At 39.5% G+C, this 22076-nt stretch overlaps 1 protein-coding gene and 2 long non-coding RNA genes across 8 annotated transcripts in view; 2 read left to right on the top strand and 1 right to left on the bottom strand.

The window, feature by feature from the left end:
- LOC124298200 (UDP-N-acetylglucosamine--peptide N-acetylglucosaminyltransferase 110 kDa subunit) overlaps positions 1-4911 on the top strand; it is a 38893-nt gene extending 33982 nt beyond the window's left edge. For all 4 annotated transcript variants that reach the window (XM_046749896.1, XM_046749895.1, XM_046749894.1 and 1 more), the window contains 5 exons: positions 308-910; positions 1074-1588; positions 1767-2217; positions 2329-2705; positions 3688-4911. In XM_046749896.1, the coding sequence (XP_046605852.1) occupies positions 308-910; positions 1074-1588; positions 1767-2217; positions 2329-2705; positions 3688-3874 (2133 nt within the window). In that variant the 3' untranslated portion in view covers positions 3875-4911. The remainder of the gene's footprint in view (positions 1-307; positions 911-1073; positions 1589-1766; positions 2218-2328; positions 2706-3687) is intronic.
- A 1400-nt stretch (positions 4912-6311) lies between these two features.
- LOC124298206 (uncharacterized) overlaps positions 6312-22076 on the top strand; it is a 39856-nt gene continuing 24091 nt past the window's right edge. Inside the window, exons 1-2 of one of the 2 annotated variants that reach the window (XR_006906751.1) lie at positions 6312-6525; positions 7333-7515. This is a non-coding gene — a long non-coding RNA (uncharacterized LOC124298206). Of the gene's footprint in view, positions 6526-7022; positions 7248-7332; positions 7516-22076 lie in introns of those variants that run through there. The other variant, XR_006906750.1, reaches the window with a different exon arrangement.
- LOC124298207 (uncharacterized) overlaps positions 17383-22076 on the bottom strand; it is a 36340-nt gene continuing 31646 nt past the window's right edge. The window contains exons 2-4 of one of the 2 annotated variants that reach the window (XR_006906753.1): positions 19176-19950; positions 19056-19099; positions 17383-17918 (exon numbers count right to left, since the gene is read on the bottom strand). This is a non-coding gene — a long non-coding RNA (uncharacterized LOC124298207). Of the gene's footprint in view, positions 17919-19055; positions 19951-22076 lie in introns of both variants that reach the window. The other variant, XR_006906752.1, reaches the window with a different exon arrangement.

Here is a 22076-nt window from a genome sequence, read left to right as displayed (position 1 = left end):
TGTAATAAAATTATCGTTTTCTTGAAGATAGATGATAACAATAGTATTTGCATTGCGTCGTTTCTCGCTTGGAGATTGGAAATCGCAAACGACCTGAATATGAAATATTGCAAAAACTCGGTGAACTTGAAAAAGTTGAAACGTTTCAAGAGATGCTAATATTAATTTCACTTATTCCAATCACGAGTAAACAGCCACTTACGAAATGCATGCAAATTATTGTGAGAAATACCAATGGCAGTCAAGTTTCTTCAATATTTTGACACTGCTTGTGAATGATTTTTGTTTTGTTTTTTCTCGTTTACAGGCCAACATAAAACGAGAACAGGGATACATAGAAGAGGCGACACGTTTGTACTTGAAGGCGTTAGAAGTGTTTCCCGAATTTGCGGCGGCTCACAGCAATTTAGCTTCAGTTTTACAGCAGCAAGGAAAACTAAACGAAGCACTAATGCATTACAAGGAGGCAATACGCATACAGCCAACTTTTGCTGACGCGTATTCAAACATGGGAAACACCCTGAAGGAGATGCAGGACATCCAGGGAGCCCTTCAGTGTTACACAAGAGCTATACAGATTAATCCTGCATTTGCCGATGCCCATTCAAATTTGGCATCGATTCACAAAGACTCCGGAAATATTCCCGAGGCTATACAATCTTACAGAACCGCTCTTAAACTGAAGCCGGATTTTCCTGACGCTTATTGCAACCTCGCTCATTGTCTACAAATCGTTTGCGATTGGACTGATTACGAGGCCAGAATGAAGAAGCTCGTATCCATTGTCGCGGAACAACTGGACAAGAACAGGCTGCCCAGCGTTCATCCTCATCATTCCATGCTTTATCCGCTTTCTCACGAATTCAGGAAGGCCATTGCCGCCAGACACGCAAACTTGTGCATCGAGAAGGTAGATCAATATTTTTGTCTCATCATTTTCCACCAAATTCCTTTTTGGTTGAAATCTTGCGAGATGCTCTAGAGTCGCTTGTTTTAGAAGCCACATTTTCTCATTTCTGTGATTTTTCGCAAGACCTCAGAATGCGCTGATAACCGGATGACCTTTATTTCAGATCCACGTATTGCACAAACAGCCCTACAAATATCCACGGGAAATTGGATCACGTCTAAAGATTGGCTACGTGTCATCCGACTTTGGAAATCATCCGACCAGTCACTTGATGCAATCGATTCCCGGTCTTCACGAGAAGAATAACGTTGAGATATTTTGTTATGCCTTGAGCGTTGACGACGGCACAGCGTTTCGTGCCAAGATAGCGAGGGAAGCAGAACATTTCATAGATCTTTCGCAGATTCCGTGCAATGGCAAAGCCGCCGATCGTATAAACGCCGATGGAATTCACATTCTCGTCAATATGAACGGCTATACCAAAGGTGCCAGGAATGAAATATTCGCTCTCAGACCCGCCCCTGTTCAAGTTATGTGGCTCGGCTATCCAGGAACTTCCGGTGCCAGCTTCATGGACTATCTCATCACAGATGAAGTGACTTCACCACTTGAACTCGCCAATCAGTACAGCGAAAAACTCGCTTACATGCCACATACATATTTTATCGGAGATCACAGGTAGGCAAATTCATGTTCATCGTAATCGTCATTTGAATAATTTGACAATGAGTCCTGCAACATTGTGTTAGAATTTGAATTTTTGTTCGTTCGTAAGCGAAAAAAACTGAGAAATTACGTAATGTATATGTGTACGAATTCCAGTCTCGATAATCGATGCAAAAAATTTGTTTTCCAGACAAATGTTCCCCCATTTGAAGGAACGTTTGATTTTAACGGACAAACTGAACTCTAAAGGAAAGGTTGCCGACAACGTGGCGGTGATAAACGCCACCGATCTTTCCCCGATGATGGAAAGTACATTGATAAAAGAAATCCGCGAGGTAATCGTACCGGATTCTAAGAAACCGTTAGAAATTTCACTCAAAGTTGCCGAACTACCAACGACAACACCGATCGAGACAATGATCGCTTCTGGTCAGTGTCAAATGTCCGTGAACGGGGTAGTCGTTCAGAATGGAATGGCGACTACGCAGGTTAACAACAAAACCGCAACCGGCGAAGAGGTGCCGCAAAATATCGTCATCACAACAAGACAGCAATACGGACTGCCGGAGGACGCGGTTGTCTACTGCAACTTCAATCAACTCTACAAAATCGATCCTCTCACTCTTCATATGTGGGCACACGTAAGTTTGCACAAGTTAGATTTTTTTTTTTTTTAGCTTTCCAAATCAGTTTTTACGACCAACGCGGACACGGAAGACAAGAAATCCCCTGAAACACATTCTCTTCTACAGATTCTGAAACACGTGCCGAACTCTGTTCTTTGGCTACTTCGATTCCCAGCTGTCGGAGAACCGAATCTACAAGCCACAGCCCAGCAACTTGGTCTTGCACCCGGTAGAATTCTGTTCAGCAACGTCGCTGCGAAAGAGGAACACGTGAGGCGTGGACAACTCGCCGATGTCTGTCTTGACACCCCTCTCTGCAACGGTCACACGACGAGTATGGATGTTTTGTGGACTGGAACACCGGTCGTTACACTGCCCGGTGAAACTTTAGCATCTCGTGTCGCTGCTAGCCAATTGAACACTCTTGGAGCCCCCGAACTTGTCGCAAGAACGCGCCAGGAGTATCAGGATATCGCAGTGCGGCTTGGAACCGATCGTGAATTGTAAGTACAAGACAAAATTACACTTATACGGGTGTTTCCTTTGACGATGATACTTGAAATTATCGGCTGCGAGGATATGCACATTAGAAACCTAGGATAGTGTTAGAGAATTTTTGTTGCGAGTGAAGTTGCTTGGTGCAGAGGAAAAAAATGGGAGCTATCGTTTTTTAGGTTCCCGTTTCTCTGTTTTCAGAGAAAAAAAGATTGTTAAAGTTGAGATTTTACTAGATTTCGACATTTTGAAATGTAGAGAATTGCCTCCGAATATTTTTCGATAAATGTTTGTGTGTGCGTACATACCTATGTGATAATTTTTTTATCGGACGTTATCTCCAGAACGAGTTATGGGATTTCAAGGATTTTGGTCTCAATTGACGAGGTTTTTTCAAACTTACAAGCGATTAGATTCTGGTTTTGATCGGTTGAGCACTTTTTGAATTATTTAAATAACAATATTCTAAAAAATAAAATTAAAATGACGATATCTTGAGAATGGATGAACAGATTTTAACGAAAATTGGTACCACGAGGATTTTTGGGCCGCTGATCACGAATCTGAAGTCAAATTTGCGAAATCAAAAATGGTAAATCCAATACAGTGGGAAAAATCTAACAATATTCGAATTTTGATAGAAATCGGTAGGTGGAAGTTTCTTAGGTCACCGATAACGAATCCAAGGCGAGACTTCCAAATTTTGTAATGGTGGATCCACCATAGTGGTTAAAAATATCAAGAATCGTCATATCGTGTAATGTGCAACCTGAGGGATTTTGAATCGTTCATTACGAATCTGAATCGGTAGTTCGAAATTCGAATTAGATATTAATATTTTCTATTTGTGACCTTGGCACCGGCAGTATGCAAACGGGAAGTTCGAGGGCTGGCTCACGGTCTGCCTAAAGCTGTTTGTGTTGTATCGAATTTCACAGTTCCATCCGTTCGATTTGTGTAAGTCAATCTTGTTTTTTTCCACCTCCACAGTTTGAAAGGGATTCGCGCCAAAGTTTGGAAGGCACGATCAGAGAGTCCACTGTTCAACTGCAAAATGTATGCACACGGAATGGAAATGCTGTATCATCGAATGTGGGAGAGGTACGCGCTAGGAGAGAAGCCGGACCACGTAGCAGCTATCGAGAAGTCAGAAAACCAGAACCAAATGTCTGACTAGATAGGCCATTTGGGATACGGTCGATGACCGTTGTTTCTTTGCTGTTGTATTCGATCTCTGGAGAGTAATTCTTGCAATCTGTTTACAGTGACAGTTACTTGGCGAGCGCACTTAGCCTAGTTTAACCTAGCCTCGACCTCCTACTGTGAAAGCTTAGCCTTCTATTCAACGCGCGCAGTAGTTCTGATGATCGTCGGTTGAAAAAGAAAGAAAAAACATGAAATGACAAGATGATAAAGCAGAAAATTTTTCGTTGTATAGTAACGGGGCGAGTTTAGATTATTAGACCTGTAATTCCTAATTTATATATTATAATCGTTTATCAACTGTTTTCGGTTGTACGTCCAGCGGCGAGCGACGACGCGCTAGTTATCGATAATGATAATTTATTATAACGTGTCTACGCCGGAACTGATTTCCTCTAATATCCATACTGACGCGGGTACGATTAAGTGCCAATGCGGTACTTTGATTTTTGTACAATTTCACGTCAAGATTGAGTGTAGTAATATTGCAATTGTACGCAAGCCGACCTCTATTATTATGCTTGAACCGTGAAACTCGCGGGGCTTTATGTGACACTTTCGTTTCGCTGATGACTAGTTACTATATCACACGCACTCGCGCGCGCGCGCACACACACACACACACACACACACACACACAAATAAATACATATATAAACTGACTTTCTAGGACTAGATATAATAGACACAAGAAGCAACTTAACTTATCCCTCTAAACATTCAATCAATGTGAGCGAGTATCGTCGCAACGCTATTTGTCACCAACGATCCAAAACTTACTATTATGATTGTATCATATTTGGTCGACGCTATTATTGATATACCAAACTTGTACATAGTTAAAATATATTATTATTATTATTATTATTATTATTAATTATTAATTATTATTTTAACTTGATAGTTTATAGAATCAATTGGAAGTTCGAATGTGTGTTTGAAAGGTATGGAAACATTGTAATACTGACACCACCATACATAATATACTCTGATGTAAGTTGATGAAGAGAAGAAAAAAAATATATATATATAAAATGTGTAAAATTTATTTTCTCATAACAGTAAAATAATTTTACCCATCTTATATACGGGTGGTACTTCTAAATCCGTATATCCTCTTCGACTCTGTGATTGGCAGTTTCTATGTAACTGCAGGGTACGTCAGGTGTACCCCATGGAATTATTGAAAAAAATTTAATTCCAGTTTCACTGGAAAATGTGCTAAAAAATCGTTTGACAAAGGGTTGGCTTAGCGTGGCTCAATTTTTGAAACCGAGTTTTGCATTTTGAAGAATTTCGTGAGATTCATGAGAGCGTCACCGTCAGACAAGTGAATTTATACTGTACGGGGTTTTCTCCGATGGGTTCAGAAAAAAAATTATAATACCACCCATTGAAACTTATTTATGCATAACAGATATTTCGATAATATTGTTCATCAAATTAGTCACTCAAAGTTTTGATTGGCAATTATTTTCAAGTTGACAAAATATTGGTTTTAATGAAATCCCGGCCATTTCCCGATGATATTCTTATCATCTTTTTGAACGTACGTTCCTGTGATTATTCAGATTTCACCTATAAAATTTTTACCTTCTAATTCTTGAGCACTTGCGTAGATATTCTGTGAAATTGATTGTAGAGTTCTATGAGGAAAAAAAAACCATTCACATTTAGGTTGTTCGCAACTGTGTCTACGATACGATTAATCTCATTTATTTTTTCTTTCGAAAGCGCATACATCGATAGACTAAAATGCAACTGATGTACCTGTATTAGTATCTAATATTTGCAAATTTTATTCTGTAACTCGCTATGATAATTTACGAAACACGATTTCCTGACTGCTTATGATTTTCATACTCATAACGCAACGCAAAAGAATTAAAGAAAGAGATGATAAAATTACCCTCCTTTTTATAGGTACTATTCTGAAGATAAACATTCTATGCGAGACCTGGTAGTGGCTTGGTGTACTAAACAAAATGGCCGCCACGGGGGTTCAGTCAGACATCATCGTAGGCATTGCTGCGCATTATTCGCACACATGGCGAATTGGCAGAAGTTTTATACAGTTTCGCACGTACTGCCCGTCTATCCACGTAAGATCATTCACCAAAATTTTTGCAAATGACGCGTTGATTAGTATATGGGTATATGGTAATGGTCAACCCTAATTATCAACTCCTTCGATCTTCATTGAATTTCAAGTAGCGAAAGATATCTTCGTCTATTCGTAAACCGATTTAAGAGATATCAACAACATTTTTAAAAGTAGAATTGAAATTGTTATCGAAGAAAGAGAACACATTCTGTTCAAATCAACGCGAATCTTGCTGGCGGCTAAGTACTGTAATAATACATTTGTTTGGTCGCAGCAGCGCCCTCTAGATTCTCGCGGATGTTTTCAGTCCGGATAATATCTTCAGAGGATAAACTGTGTTAACGAACGTTACCCGCTGTGCTGTTGAATGTATTTTCAGTCGGTTGAAAAACTGGAATCATTTTATCCACGGATTCCTTCCAGTTCCTTTGTCGGAACGGAAAAATCAATGTGATAGTCACAGGTCCCGGTAAGAATGCGCTGTATGCGATCGTTGTCGTAAATTACTGCCGTACTAATAGGTATGTACTGAAATTCCCGACAGGATAACTTCGTTTAGAATATAAGACATAGGACACATGTAGCATTAGAAATCGACCATATACTCGGTGTGTGTGGTAATACTAACGTGCATATCAATTCATTTCAATTGTTTGGAATTATTGCATCGTGCTCTGGATACCTTAACGTGGCATCGATACATGTCGCGTCTGTACTTCATCGACATTCATAATATTATGAGTATGAAATATGGAGAAAGATACAAAAACAATTAAAGGATTTTTTCTGGGCTGTTCAGTGCTCTGCGTTACATATTCTGTTCGCGTCACGCTTAGATCATTTTATGCAATGATACACTGGCCGAAAAGAACAAAAATTGTCAAACGATCGTACATACATACATGCATACATCCGCCTAGGTTCGCTTACAAGCATAATCCGATCAAGTGGCGCTTATGTGATTAGCGGCGAAATTTAGCAACTCCTCATCGGAAACAACTGAACATAAGTTGTGCGTGAATAAATATTCGACAGACATTTCACACGTCTCTATATTTGTACAAAGTGTGTTTATTATGATAAAATAATTTCAATGAAAGTACGCTGGTACAATACCGGTGATATACCTACCCTGAAAAAAGAATAACAATAATAAAACTCGAGGGTTACTTCTTACAAGATGGCGTTACTATTGCGACATTGAGTGGGTCTTGCGTTGGAGAAAAAATTCTATTATATAAAAGTAATGGAACTTTTTACACGGTTTTCTTAATTATTATCTTGCAGTTGTTCATATTACGTTATTAATTTGCTTCTTTTCATCGCAGATCTCAGGCAGGAGTGACGGAATCTGACGCCTTCGATCCCAAAAACCGCACACACGTCCATCTGCAGATCAATTTCACGGGTCTCCGCAAGTAATATCCGGCTGTTAACCAACGAAGAACGGTTTTTTTGGCGGCAGCGGCGGCGGCACAACGTCGTACGTGGATTCGACAATTTCGAACGAGGTGCGTAAGTCCATATCGTAGATTTATAATATATGCATACACACACACGTCGTTTGCGTTTACCCAACGGAGAGGCGGGCGTCCCGTTAATCCAAATCTAGACGGGGCCCGAGGCGTCGTACCCCGGTTATAGAATCCAAGCCGCAGAGTTGCCTCCTCTCATCTCATCTCATCTCCTCTCCTCTCCTCTCCTCTCCTCTCCTCTCCTCTCTTCGCTCCTCTCCTAGGAAACATAGCGATGCTCTGCTGCTGCACATACGAATAGGAGTGTTTAACGGAAGCGCCGGACCAGCGACGGGCGCCGCGACGACGCGGAGATTAGAGGCGGAAAGCGAGACGCTGGGAGCCAGGCACGAACGGCGTCGCGCCTTGGCCTTCCACGTGTATGACCTGCGGCTGCTATGCTGAGCGACACCTGCAGACTGCGGGTGCCGCAGTGGCCTGGGTCACATCCGTAGCGCACCTACCACATACTCGAAATCGCTGCCCCGTTACGCCTCCCGGCACCTACAAGGGCTGCTCGATATTTTCGGTTACTTATCGACGAAACGGTATTTATACGTACCGGCATCGACGGGCATCGATCCGCTTTTCGTAACAAAAATACATACCAATCTGAAGTTTCAACCACGGAGGATGTACGAAGGAAGAATTCGTTGATTTTGGGCATTGTAGACTTTTTTATCAGCAAATCTCGTCCTGAGACTAAAGTCTACAATTACCAAAACTACGAATTCTTCCTTCGAAAATACAGCCCGACGATATCCGCAGAGATGTACTGTATTTAAATTTAGCCTTCTAGTTCTTCGTTTATTTGTTTTATCGAATATATCAAGTTATTGTCGGTAAGTTTTTGCATACGTTAGGGGATGTGTGATTAATCGTTACGTTTAATTAATTGGTTTCTCTATTTATGTATTAATCGTAGACTTCGGTTAATTGTTTTTTCTATTAATCGTAGACTACGATTATTTATTTTTTCTAACAATCGATCAACCGGTATTTCCGATTAATCGGTTTATCACTTAATTCGGAAAACGAATAACCGACGTTACTTTTAATCGATTAATCGCAAAGTCCTAGCAGCCGTTGACAAATTCCGACTTTCTGATCAGAATTCAGGTTTCAATCAGTCAAGCTTAGGGTTTGATTAATATCAATTCAGTTTTGAACGGGATTTCGGTTCTCTAGTATATGGTATTTTCAATTTACTTGAATACCGAAATCCTGTAATCAGAACCCGATTCGTAAGGTCAGAGATTCAATTTAACCTGTACGATAAAACTTGAATCCTGATCAGAGGAAACGAAATATCAAGTAGTGTGAACAAATCAATGTAAAAGAATTTGGACTAATTTCGTGATTACAAATTATTCTTATCTTCGGTATTCTGGCATTATTGCATTATTTTTATCGAACTTACGTATTCAATGCGGTCTTGAACCCATTGCGCAGACTAACGCTAACTTATATAACATCCATCCGAATTAATCGGTTTCCCTTATCTTCCGCTTTCATGTGACCGCGATCAGGTGACTTGTGCTTTTATGGCAAAAAGCTTGCGTCAACCAGGGTATCATTGGTATGGAGTTTTATTGTCGTGATTCAGAGGGCGAGGAGAGTGCGCTGTCCCGATGACCTTCAGGGGCGAGAATGCGTGGGAAAGTCCCGCCTTCGCGTGCATGTATATAGACGCCGCGCTTTTGTTAAACATTTACATTTACCTCTCAATTTATGTTCTCCGTATGCGCATGTACATCCATACATACGTATCGTAAGGCGCCTCGGCGAAGCGGAAATTTTTATAATCTGCACTAAAGATCGTCAGTGATAAGAGTGCAATGCATGCAGCAATTTTTCTCAATCTTTAATCGTTGTCGAGCATTACGAAGAACTCGGAAATATTTCCAACTTCTTAGAATCTACCTGGCCTTTGATTTTTCATCCTAATACAGCCTTAAATCTGCGATCTTTGTAATTTAGTTCTAATAAAATTCCAAGCAGTGGGTGGGGGGGAGGGGGGCATAAGAAGGGGGACCGGAAACAAGGGTGCTTCCAAATGTTACTCGTTTTCTCATCATGCGTGCGTTATCCAGTGTGTTAATAATAGATTGCGTGCCGTGGAGAAGCTGAACATATTTTTTCTTTTCATATACACATATTACGACACACGTATATACATATGCACCGAAGCTTGGACGTCTACGGACGTATCCTGCCCATAGTTAGGTATCTTACTCCAGGAATTATATCCTTGAATACAATAGCCGTGAAAAAGTATATAGCATGTATTGTTCCTCCACTTATTACTATTATTCGATACAATTTTTTTGGTATAAAATTTCGAGGTGCAATAGGTATACGATATTCAGAGTTAATTACAGCAACTTAATTTCTGCCAGGCATATATCATTCGTTCGGCTAACTTTCGTTTAGCTCATTATATGTGGTATAGGTAATGGAGAAGTATGACAGTTTTCACTGAGTAACGACGTGTAACCGTTTGAATGTAATCGCACATCGTTTCGAAGATTAGGGTAATTAGCTAATTGGCTAATTGGCTAATTGTGTAATTAGCGGCACGATTCTGTAGTAATGATCGTTGCGCGCAAGTTTGTCGGTATATGCAATTACATGCACATAAAATTCATACACCAAAATCTGTATGTGTGTGTGTGTGTATAGTATAAGTATACATTACACTTGCGTGAAATCTATATAACGCAATTACCGCAGGCGTGCAAAATGTCACGGGCAGCTATTTTGAATAATTAGTCGGGCTAATCGTGAATAGATGCGTTTCTTAACGTACTTAAAATTCGAATAAATTCACAGAAATACACGTCGTTTAACAGACTTATAACTTTCGAACGGGATGCAGAGACGCGGTATGTATACTACATGTACGATATGCTGCGGCCTTTCAAAAGTTCGTTAAAACGGGGGAACCGCAGAACTTTATTGCACCTACAGGCCTATACCTAAACGCACGTATAACGGATTCCGTTTCACATGCGTGTATACCCATATCACGTTAGGGGGAACACTCGATCAGTTTCCAGGGTAGATATCAAAAATTGAGTAACTGACAACGTTACAGTAATTATTAGTTCCCATGTAATATCGTCGGCATTAAAATAGTTTCGTTACTGTCAATCAAATTAAAACTCAAAATTCAGAGCGATATTATAAAGAGGCTCGAATGAATTGTATTAACAAAATAGAAGATAAGAAGTTTTGCATTCACGTTATCGTGTATCTCGATTGTCATTTTAATGAAAAAGTATGTACGTATAATATGCATATGATATACCTATAATGTTATACCCACCTTGACCAAAAGACGCCAACGTTGTTCACAGCATGACGAATCTTCTTGGAGCTCGATTTCTGTAATTTTGTCAGATCCTACACAGCCGTGACGAATATACGTGCAAGAGCCGCCGCATCTTTATTTGCGTCTACGGGGGGACCGAGAATTACTTAGTAATATGATTGAAAAATGAGTTATACATCGGAAGAGTACCGAGGGGTCAACGGGCCTCGGTGACCTCTCCTTAGTTTCAAGTTAAAACTGGTTCCATTAACATCTGCGGGCCGGAAAGCCGCGGGAGATATATAATAATGGATATATATACATATAACAATAACAACAACAACAACAATAATAATAATAATAATAATAATAATAATAATACCTGCAGCGATGACTGGAGTCCAATTATCTTGCCTAGTATGTATATCATACATATTATATTATACATATAGGTATAGGTATATAATGATATTGCGAAGCATACAATAATTTCACATTATACACGGAGAATATAAAATAATTATTTAAATTTTTGTGCGTATTATCGAATAATCGCATCGCTGCAGATTTTATTGTATAAATAGTTGTAAGAATATTATAAACTCGAATTAGCGTCAAGGTATTTCCGTACGGATGTATTTTGTATCGCCGACAGCGGTGTGCAAAATAAGGTACGAAAGAAAAAAATGGCCTCGAAAGGAAAACAATTTTCCCCGGTTTTCCCCACTCCGCGTTTCAGCAAACCGCGAGGTTATCCGCGTCAATTCTCCCTATTCTCCCGTGCCTAGAACAATTCTTTCGAATGTTTCGGAGCGCGAGCCGCTCCCGAAGGATCATAAATCACGTCGAAGGTCGCAGGGGCGGTTCGCCTTTGCGGGTCTGGTGGACCGTATCCTGGGCCCAGGATCCACCCTCCGCCTAGGTTTGACTGCAGAGCGAAATAAGAGGAGAATATAAACGCCGACCGTGTGCGGCTCCTTTACCTGGAAAGCGAGGAAACCATTGGGCCACGGACGAAAATCCAAGGACTAACCCGGTAGGACGCTTTACGGCAACCTATTAGAAAGGGTCTGCATGTTTAATATACATGTGACTCCGAACTACATAGGCATTTATACCTTATACCTTTGCCAGGTATAATAAGATGAGTCGTTGGGTGGGCATGATACGCATATATATATATATATATATATATATACATATATACCTACCTAGTCGGCAGGTTAGTGGAAGTCTGCGGAGATCACGCCCTCCTCTTTTGTCTAGCACATACATTAGACTGGTTTCCCAAAATCAAAATCCCCTATGAAATACTTTGGGGGGGGGGGGGGGGGGGGGGATGCCTGTCGAAAAAGGTCGCTACCAATTATTGTCATATTTTTTTAATTTATCTTTACGTGTACACCTTAACGACTTGTATGAATACATTAGTTTATTTTATTCGTATCGTGGTCCAATTAATCATTGCTCATAAAAAATCAGTACTGAAACGAAACAGGGACATTAAGATATTGCGAATACTCATCTTTCGGTAACTAAAATTGCTATCCAAATTTCTCCGAGACGATTAATCTTTCTGATGAAAGACCAGGACAACATCCGCAACTGTGGAATTGTTTGGCGCAGTTTGCTGTTGATTGGTGATCGATTAATTGGACCACAATATAAGAAACAAATATTATTGTAAATATTTTCCTACCTCCTCCGGGTTTTACGACTGTTTTTTTTTTATTCCAGTCTTTATACACAAATTTTTCGATTCGCACCTTAAAAAAATAAAAAATTAAAAAATGAATGATGGCATTCCGTTGCGAATTCAATCAAAAATATTTGCAAATGCTTTTTTTGGCAAAATTGTCAGACAACGGTATGTTTTCGCGGACTTTTTAGTAGAGCTCCTCGAGACGTTGAAAACTCTTGGACATTACTTTTCTCTAAATGTTTAAGAGTTTAGTTGGCGTTTGCATAAGTGGCTGACACATATCATTATACATCCGAAGCTATTGGTCTGGTTGTAACGAAGTATAGCCTAAAATCTGGCCTGACGTTGTAACTATCCATCGAAAAGAAAAGTATCAAAAACGGTCCAGCAGTATTTTGGAGTTATAAACGAACGTACAGACAGATAGACGGAGAGACTTTGAGGATCGGTTTTATACTGTATGTACAGAGAAGTGACGATGAGAAGGGAAGGGATGAAAAGAGAAGATATAGTCTACTGTATACCGGGACAACCTCTTGAAACTTGATAATCAACCGCGCACGCGCGAGTTTTATCGGCTGTTCGCGCAGTTTAGCCATCCCGAGTTTCAGCTGTCAAACTGTTTCTGCCGGCGATGTGGTTGATACGAATTTTCGAGGTTAGAATCTCAAATAATTGAGGCGGTGACTCGCAAAGGTTTGGGAAGCATTTGTTGTCGGGTCGGAAAGTCGATTCTTCAAAGACCGGTCGAAATTTAACGCTTACGCTCTTTGAAAATTCAAACGTACACATTTTGCGTAGGTTGGCCCGCCTGCATCGCGGACAAGAATATCGCCGCGGGAAGATTTCGCCGACCAATGAGATTGAATTATTCGGCGCATGCGCGGATGATTTTCAAGTTTCAAGAGATTCTCCCGGTATGTACTTACCTGCGTGCAGCGTATCCATTTCCTGGTAAAATATACCCACACACCTCGTCGCCGATGTATAAATATGCGGTTATATACGTCCTGCAGGTTTTCGCCGAAAAATTATACATGCTATTAAACGTATACACCTAACTATATTATGTATACATTATACCATGTATCCGCTGCATATACATATATACCTATAAAAAACGTCGATCGCGAGAGGCGCGGGGAATAGGCGAAGGAAGGATAGAGGAAGGGATGAGATGAAGGAGCGGAACGCGATGAGAAGAAGAAAAAGTTGACGAAAAATAATTAAGTATAATGTGCGCGGTTCGGTCGGAATTTCTAAAATTATACGAACCGCGCGTTATGCAGCAATCGCCCGCGCTAAATTCATCTGAAATCATCATAGGCGGTTTAGCTTGACGGTTATAATGTAGCCATTATATATTATCCTATGGATCGACGTTTAATAGTGTACGGTATTACATACATATATATTTATACATATACACATATACAGACTCGGTTTCCCCGTGGCTGAAATAACTCACGCACGCAAACCTTTCTCGTTGCGAAAATTTTTTTTTGCAGGAAACAGAATAAAAAAAAAAAAAAAAAAAAAAACGACAACGATCGAATCCGTCCGCCATATTCGGTGGTAAACTATCCGTGTAAAGTTTCAAGCCTCTACGTCAACTAGAACACCTGCCTCTAAGCTACGAAAGTTTCAAATGTGATATACATGTAGTTTTTAAACGAGTTATTACGTTTTGTATGACTTTGGTATAAATTAAGGGACCGATTTGAAACTTCGCCAGAGTCGTTGCTTATAATGATAGGAACAAACCGTGAAAATTTCAACATTTTATCGTAATTTTATAGTGTATTTCTTTTTTTATCATAAACTTAATAGCATCACGTTTTTTTAGGCTTGTATGTGATAGAACAATAATTATAAAACCTTGAAATTTTCACGGTTTGTTCCTACCATTAAAAGGAACTACTCTGCCAAGTTTCAAATCGGTCGCTCAAGTTGTACCAAACTCATACAAAACGAAATAACTGGTTATGTAAAAACTACATGTATTTTATATTTAAAAATTTCGGAGCTTAGAGGCACGTTGTACATTTGACGTAGAGGGTGAAAACTTTACACAAATTTTTTTTTCATCGATTCGGAACAGATCTGGGGGGCGTCCCAACGAAAATTTTTTCGACTCCCAAATAAGGACCACGCTAATATATATATATATACGATATGAGTAAAGATCGTCGTTTAGAAAGAAGGAAAGTTATTTAACCGAAAACTTGATACCGATAATGCTTGTACAGTTTTTCACGTCAAGATCCGTGCACAGTTACAGGTGTTACACTGTACCAAAAAGTAATCACAATTAATAATAATCATCGCAAAACTTAATTTGAAAATTTACCTATAAATTTATTCACATCGAATTCATATTCATCGTCGAGTTAATGATACATAATGCGTTTTTCTTGTTTAAATTAATATAATCATCGTTGAAATCCGTTGAAATCAGGCAGAAAATTATCACCCTTTATATTATTTTCACGGTCCAAACCCCTAAAGTCAACAAGTTAATTGATACATACATTTATGTAATATTTACCTATGCGAATTGTAGAAAAATTCTGTCATATACGATCTAAGTGCAAACGTTTTATAAATTTATAAAAAAAGTTGACTTGCAATTGAAACGATGTATGCCAATTCTTCTTCAAACATTCGCGTACTAATATAACGTGCAGATACCTAGTCCTTTTCTATTTTTTCTCGGCTAGCTAAATTACGATTAAAGTCCGCCTGAATATATGTTATAACCTGGGTATAGCTTCCTCACCGTAAGCAGCATCTTGCGGTCGGGGCTGTAAAGACTCAAGGTGATATCGATTGGTGCGGAACTACTGCAGGGGGTAACTAGGTCGAAACTATCATACCCGCTCGTATAACTCCTTCTCTTCCCTGTATATAATATATTACATATATTAGGGTATTCAAAAAAAGAAAAGAATATTTTTTTTGTCTTTGAAACAGGTTCAAAAGATCCATTTGGGTATGAAAATACGCCTGTTCAAATTTGAGCTCTTAATATTAACATTAGGAGGTTGCGCATCGCATTTTTCTATTTTTCATAAGAATAACACGGGAAATATGGTTTTTGTTTCTTCTGAGTTTTATAACTATTTTATAACTAATTCACAGACATATTTTTGTAGCGAATTGAACGTTCTAGAAAAATGCTCTTTTATCATTTTACGATAAATTTACTCTTTCAAAAGTTATTTAATGGTCCTGGAATAACATCTGATATTGAATAATTTTTGAACGAGTCAATTTATCAGAAAATAGTAAACAACCTTTTTTGAAGAGCGTTCAATTCTCTAGAAAATTGTGTCTGTCAATTTTCTGTACGACTCATCGTCGCTCGAATTTTAACAGGCGTATTTTTATACCTAAATGGAACTTTTGAACTTGCTTGGAAGTGAAAAAAGAAATAAAAAATTTTATGTATATTTGCGATGGTAAACCTATACTTTAGGGTGAGCCAAAGAAACTAATCAATAGAATTTATGGTCATAAGAGGACCTATTTACGAAGAAAAAAATTCTCCCATTGGGAAAAATTTTTAGCTCACAATTTCAAAAGATGTCGGTGGCCATTTAAAATTTCCCATTCAAATGACAAGCAAAAAAAATTTTTTCCAGTAAAAATCCCATAACTTTTCAACTGTTTGAGATAAAAAAATCAACTCCGGGGTCTTTTTTTAGAGAATTTAACGCTCTACAAGAATATGCCTGGAAATTTTTTTTTATCTCAAACGGTTCAACAGTTACTGGATTTTTAATGAAAAAAAATTTTTCCGCGTGTTATTTAAATGGGAAATTTCGAATAGTCACCGCCATCTTTTAAAATTGTGCTAAAAATTGTTCCCAATAGGAGAATTTTTTTCTTAGTAAATATTTTAGATCCTTTTAAGACCATAAATTCGATAGGTTAGTTACCTTGGTTCACCCTACTATACTTTATACCATGGACCACCCCCGCAGCGCAGCGATCAAATGCTCATCGGGTTTCTCGCAAACGTCGCTGGTTCTGGTTCTGGTTCTGGTTCTGGCGGTGGTTGCGGTGCTACGGGATCCTTGACATAAATAATCAGGAGTAGAGCATCGCGGCGCCCGTAGCCATGACGACGCCATTGATCGAGACGCCTTCTCCGACGCTGTGCAGACCCGCCTCTCGGCTCCCGTAGTCGTGTTCTAGTTTCCCAAACTGGCGCCCTAGAATCGCGGGTCTCTGTTACACCCGTGATTCTCACGACGCATATATAGATATTCGTTTTTTTACTAAGTTCTTACCATTTTACCAGTCCGTCAAAATTCTAAACCGTCATTCGTTATGTCATCCCGCACCCCGCATCCATGCATGCGGAACAACACGAGAAGAGGAATACAAAGAGCCGTTATTTACGTCATGCCAATTAAAGAGATCTCTCCGTCAATTAACCAATCACGCGATGTATAGACTCTCGTTCTCGACGTTGTAAAACTTGAACCAGGAAAAAAACGAACTTAACTGCCTGATCATCCTTGTACCGATAACCTAACCTAACTTCGTATTTAAGATATTTTTTTTTCTCTCTTCAAGTGTAATTCATGGAGTTTATAGTATATATTTCTGGGAATAATATCGAAGGATTGTAATTATTCTCTGCATGCCATGGTTGGACGCTGGTTATAATATTACAACGAATTGAGTATTTTTTTTTTTTGCATTGATTTTCGAAACCAGATAATTCATCTCAAATTGATAATTTATTACAATTAAAACAATTGCGTGAAAAAATACTCTATTTACAGGTACAATTTTTACCAAACTTCGGATAATAACGCGCAAAAATTAACGTCGTTGGTAACATTTGCCTGGGTTGTGTTATATTGTTAAAACGATGCAGTCAGATACACATACACGTGTATTATACATATATGTTCGTCTAATTAAATAACGTCGATACATCGTGTATATTTGTATAACAATTCCAGTTCACTTTCAATCCAATGGTGCTGCGACAATACATTATAAGAATACAAATCACGACGTTCTATGATTCTTACACATCATAATAGACTTTATGGCACTGGGGGTACATTTTCTAACCCACTTCCGTGCCCGCCTCAACCTTTGGAAGCCACGCTCTCGGCCTCGCCCCAATTCCTCCCCCTGTCCGAAGGGTCTTCCCATGGTCGTCACCCCAGCCCCTCGTATTACTATAGGTAGGTGGGTCATGGTGAACGGTGAACTCCACCCTTCGCATGTTGCATATCACTATTTTTGGTTCCCATGTTGGCTAGTGTAATTTTTGTACGTTTAAAAGTCCTCTCTGTCCATGGCAAAAAAGTTTTATCCATCGATCAATGAGGGTAGATCCAATAATATCGTGTACGTTATCTGGTCACATATTGAAATTAAAAATAATGTATACAAATGAAAAACTATTAAATATATTTACATATGTTGCAGGTACACTTGGGGACAATGAATCTGAGATGGCTTATTTTTTCCACCAGACAGTTAGGTTGGCAACACAGTGAAACCTACAGCTCCACAGTCGGCCGAGCGCGAAACAAACTCAATCTCAATAAACGTAACGTAACCCATGGCCGTTGAATCTCACCTTAGAATACCGCGGGAATAATGACTTGTTAGATTGACACGCATTTTAAGGTTAGATTCGACAGTCATGGGTTATGTTGTGTTTATTGAGATTGAGTTTGTTTCGCGCTCGACCGACTGTGGCGCTGTAGGTATCTCTGTGTTGCCAACTTAACTATCTAGTGTGAAAAATTAGCCGTTTCAGATTCATTGTCCCCAAGTGTACGTGTATAAATTATAGGTAGATATTACTTCGTAGTAACATTATAGACAAGCCGATTGTCTCTGTCATTTACTGTGTTAATATAGGTGTATATGCATACCGTGTGTATAAACCGGAATAACCTTATTCGATTTGAACCCGCCGGAAGTTTGATACATTACGAATTGATCGGGGGATATGCACGTGTGGTATACCGGGTGCCGCGTGCAGTAAGCGCAGAGACCTGAGCAGGAGTATACTGTACAGTGATTTTAACGAATATACAGTCGAACCTTGTAAGACGGACAATTATACATATTTTGGAAGTTCTATACGGAGAGAAGAAAAAGAGCAGATTTTACTCAAAACTGCAGGAAAAGAGGGACGTTTCACCAGGTTTTTTGGTGAAAAGCTTCCCCGTCAACTATATTTTTTACTACAAATGTAGCAGATGTTACTTTGTGCACACAGTGGTTTTCACCAAAAACCTATTATTATAACTATTATATTTTATCAAAAAATCTGACGCGTCCTTCTTTTTCCAGCAGTTTTGAGTAAAATCTAGTCTTTTATTCTCTCCGTGTGATACGATTTTACGTGCAGAGTGCATGTGACATTTGGCAAATAAAATTAGCTAGGAATACGGTTTTAGAACGAGTTTACGTGACCAGTTTCGTATTGCGGTGACGTCATCGCCGCAAAATATCACACGTTAATTCTATATTCTTTACCCAATATCCTCGCTGCATCTCCAGGCAATCGGATCGAACTGCACCTACAAATTCTGGTTTATAGTAGCTGGCTGTCTCTTAAATACGCAGCGTGAATGTAACCGTTATCGTGTAACATACCTAATATCTGGTCATTTCGATCCTCGCGCAATGAAATGGTGAGAAAAAGGCAGGAGCGAAGTTGTTTCTCGCCTCTCGCATTTCGCCTAGCTACTTTTACCGCATCCGTATATTATTAATATTATACAGCCTACGTCAATACGTGCAGGTTACATATATAAGTAAGTAAGAAGTAAGCAGCATGCGTCGAGACGTTTTTACGCCGCGATAAAGGGAACGAACGAGGAAGGTGGGCAGGAATATACCGTAGCCGCTTATACATAGACGGTGCTTCCTGTACTCGAAAAGTGAGGGGGCGTTCCCTTTTTTGGCAGTTTCTCCTTAGTCTTGGCTCCTTTCCCTGGGGCGAGGCGATCGAAACGCCAGCGCCGCGAGGGATAACCGTTACCCTGGCGTCCGTTGTCTTCCTCTTCGAGGTTAGCTAGGGTATGGATGTCGGATAAACGTGCGGGCAACAACGATCACGCCGACGCCGCTGCGACGAGCCATTCAGAATTCGGCGTCGATCGAAGGCCCGAAGGTCGACCGGACGCCGACCAGAATCCTAGACTCGGTGTGCCACCCAGAACCCCCTGCATTCCATCTCGGCTACTTTGCCATTTTGCAGGACCGATCGCCTCTTATTTAATCCTTTAATTCACGCTGGGACCACAGCGTCTCAGTTTTTTTTTTTTTTTTTTTTTTCTTGCCAGCTTTTTATTCATCGAAACTACATTTTTTGTAACAACTGTCAAGTTTTTTTGGATCCACATGGTCCCTGCAATATCTCGTAAGTCTGAAAATAATGTGAAATTGATTTATTTATTGCAAAAATAACACGTGTAAACAAATGGTCGAAACTCGTGCTTTTTCACGAAAAAAAAAGAATTTTCTGCCATAATCTACCGTGAAAATTCGGATGCCAATTTTTACACAAACTCAGTACGCACCAAAAAAACTTGTAGAATTTTTTCAAAATTTTTCGTGTCGTTTTTGTTTGGCCGCCATATTGGATTCGTCATTTTGAATTTTCGAATTTCGAGTTCAGATTCGTAATCGGTGAAAAATTATGTAACATCAAGTTTTATCAAAATCAAATAACTTTTTGAATTTACGTCCGTTGTGTTGAATCCGTCATTTTGAATTTCTGAATTTCGAGTTCAGATTCGTAATCACCGACTCCAAAAGCTCGTGCATGCAAAATTTCAAGTGAGTCGCATTTAAGATAAAATTTATCCATGAAAGAGTTAACCGCAACGAATCCAGGGTATGAAGTATGGTGAAAAAAGGGGGAAGAAATTTTCGAGGTATGAGAACGAGAAAGACAGAGAATTCGTCAGGGCTTTTTTCATTATTTTAGCTTCTCAAGTTTTTATATCGACTCCCTGTCTACACACGTATCATAAAATTGACTTGCACCTTACTTTGGATACAGTAATCTACCCGTGAACAATCTCATACATATATGTATACATATACGCGCTTTGCTGCAGCTGTCCATTTGTTTTTTTTTTTTTTCCCTTCACATTTCGTCCTCTCTTTTTCGAGGTTCTTTTTTCTGGAGAGAATCTGGTTACCGCACAGTCCCTGATACCCGTTTTGCCTGGCAATCTTTTCACGAGTGTGGATGTACCTTGTTCGTATACCTTTCGGTGTGTAATACCATAGCTCTTGCACGTAGGAAGAGTTTTCTTTGAGCTCGAGCTAATCTAGGAGCACCTCGGAGTCCCACGCACAAGAGGCGCGCTGATCCGCGTGTCGGCATGTCCGGGTAGCCTTGACGCAAAAATACCGAACCCTCGTCGTCGTCGTCGTCGTTTTAACCTGCATAACCGGCAGGGGTTCACGTTCCCGTTCCCATGGCAACCAGCCTAACCTAACCCAATCTAATGTAACTTAACCCTAGCGCAACCCTAACTTCACTTTACCCAACTTAACCTAACTTTTATAGCCCAAACCCGATATGGCTCGTTTCAAATATATCCTGTTACGCAATGGTACAGGCGATGTGGATGATCATTGATAGGAATTGGGAACGATTTGCGTTATAATTGTTGAAAGAAAGATTAATTTCAAGGATGAATCTCTTTTTTTTTTTTTTGAAGGCATATTTACGAAGTGATTATATATAAAGATCACGTATACGGTGGTCAAAGAATTGCTCAAAAAAAAAAATTGAAGAACATTAAAGAATTAATTATTCAAGATACCTACCGATATGCGTATTAGAGTTTCAACATACGTCGGCTGTTTATCTGTCAAAATGGCGGGAAATTTGAATCACTTCGTTTAGGTACAATAAAATAACGATAAAACTAGTTATACATCGCATTTTTCTTTCTGCACTGACTTAACGTGTGTAGTACAAATCAAAATTCTGACAGTTAGTACGAGGTTTTTTTTATGGCTATGCGTTTACACGTATAATTTGAGTTTAAACTGATTATAGCCTTTTTTCGACGCCATATTGTTCAGCCACGCCCCATATATTAGGGATCCCAACCGCGATCGTGGGTCGAAATTTAACGAAACTCATTCAAGTTTTGAGAGTTGGACAAACGATGATCGCGTTACGAAGTTGAGAAAGCCTGCGGCGTTATAATTTTCGGCAACGAAAAGTATTAACAAGAAAAGAAAAATTTGAGAAATAATTAAAAGTAACAAACGCTTTCCATCGAGACCGAGAGTGCGTGATATTTATATTAAAAATTAACTGTAATATGCACTGTAATATTCTCGGAGTTTGCAGGCGGAGGCGGGTTTATTAGCGCGTTCGCGAACATACAATATTGATCCTAATTACTCGGATATGGACGATAAGTTGTGCGCGTGGGCTGGTGCAGAATCTGCGAGGGCAAATAAGCCCCGGCAGCTTCCAATTTATGGGACGAATATACATCAAAGGTTTTACGTAACAGGCTT

Source organism: Neodiprion virginianus, chromosome 2, assembly GCF_021901495.1.
Source record: "Neodiprion virginianus isolate iyNeoVirg1 chromosome 2, iyNeoVirg1.1, whole genome shotgun sequence".
Lineage (NCBI taxonomy): Eukaryota > Metazoa > Arthropoda > Insecta > Hymenoptera > Diprionidae > Neodiprion > Neodiprion virginianus.
Note: the sequence above shows the minus strand (reverse complement) of the source record. Positions and strands in the feature narration are given on the sequence as shown.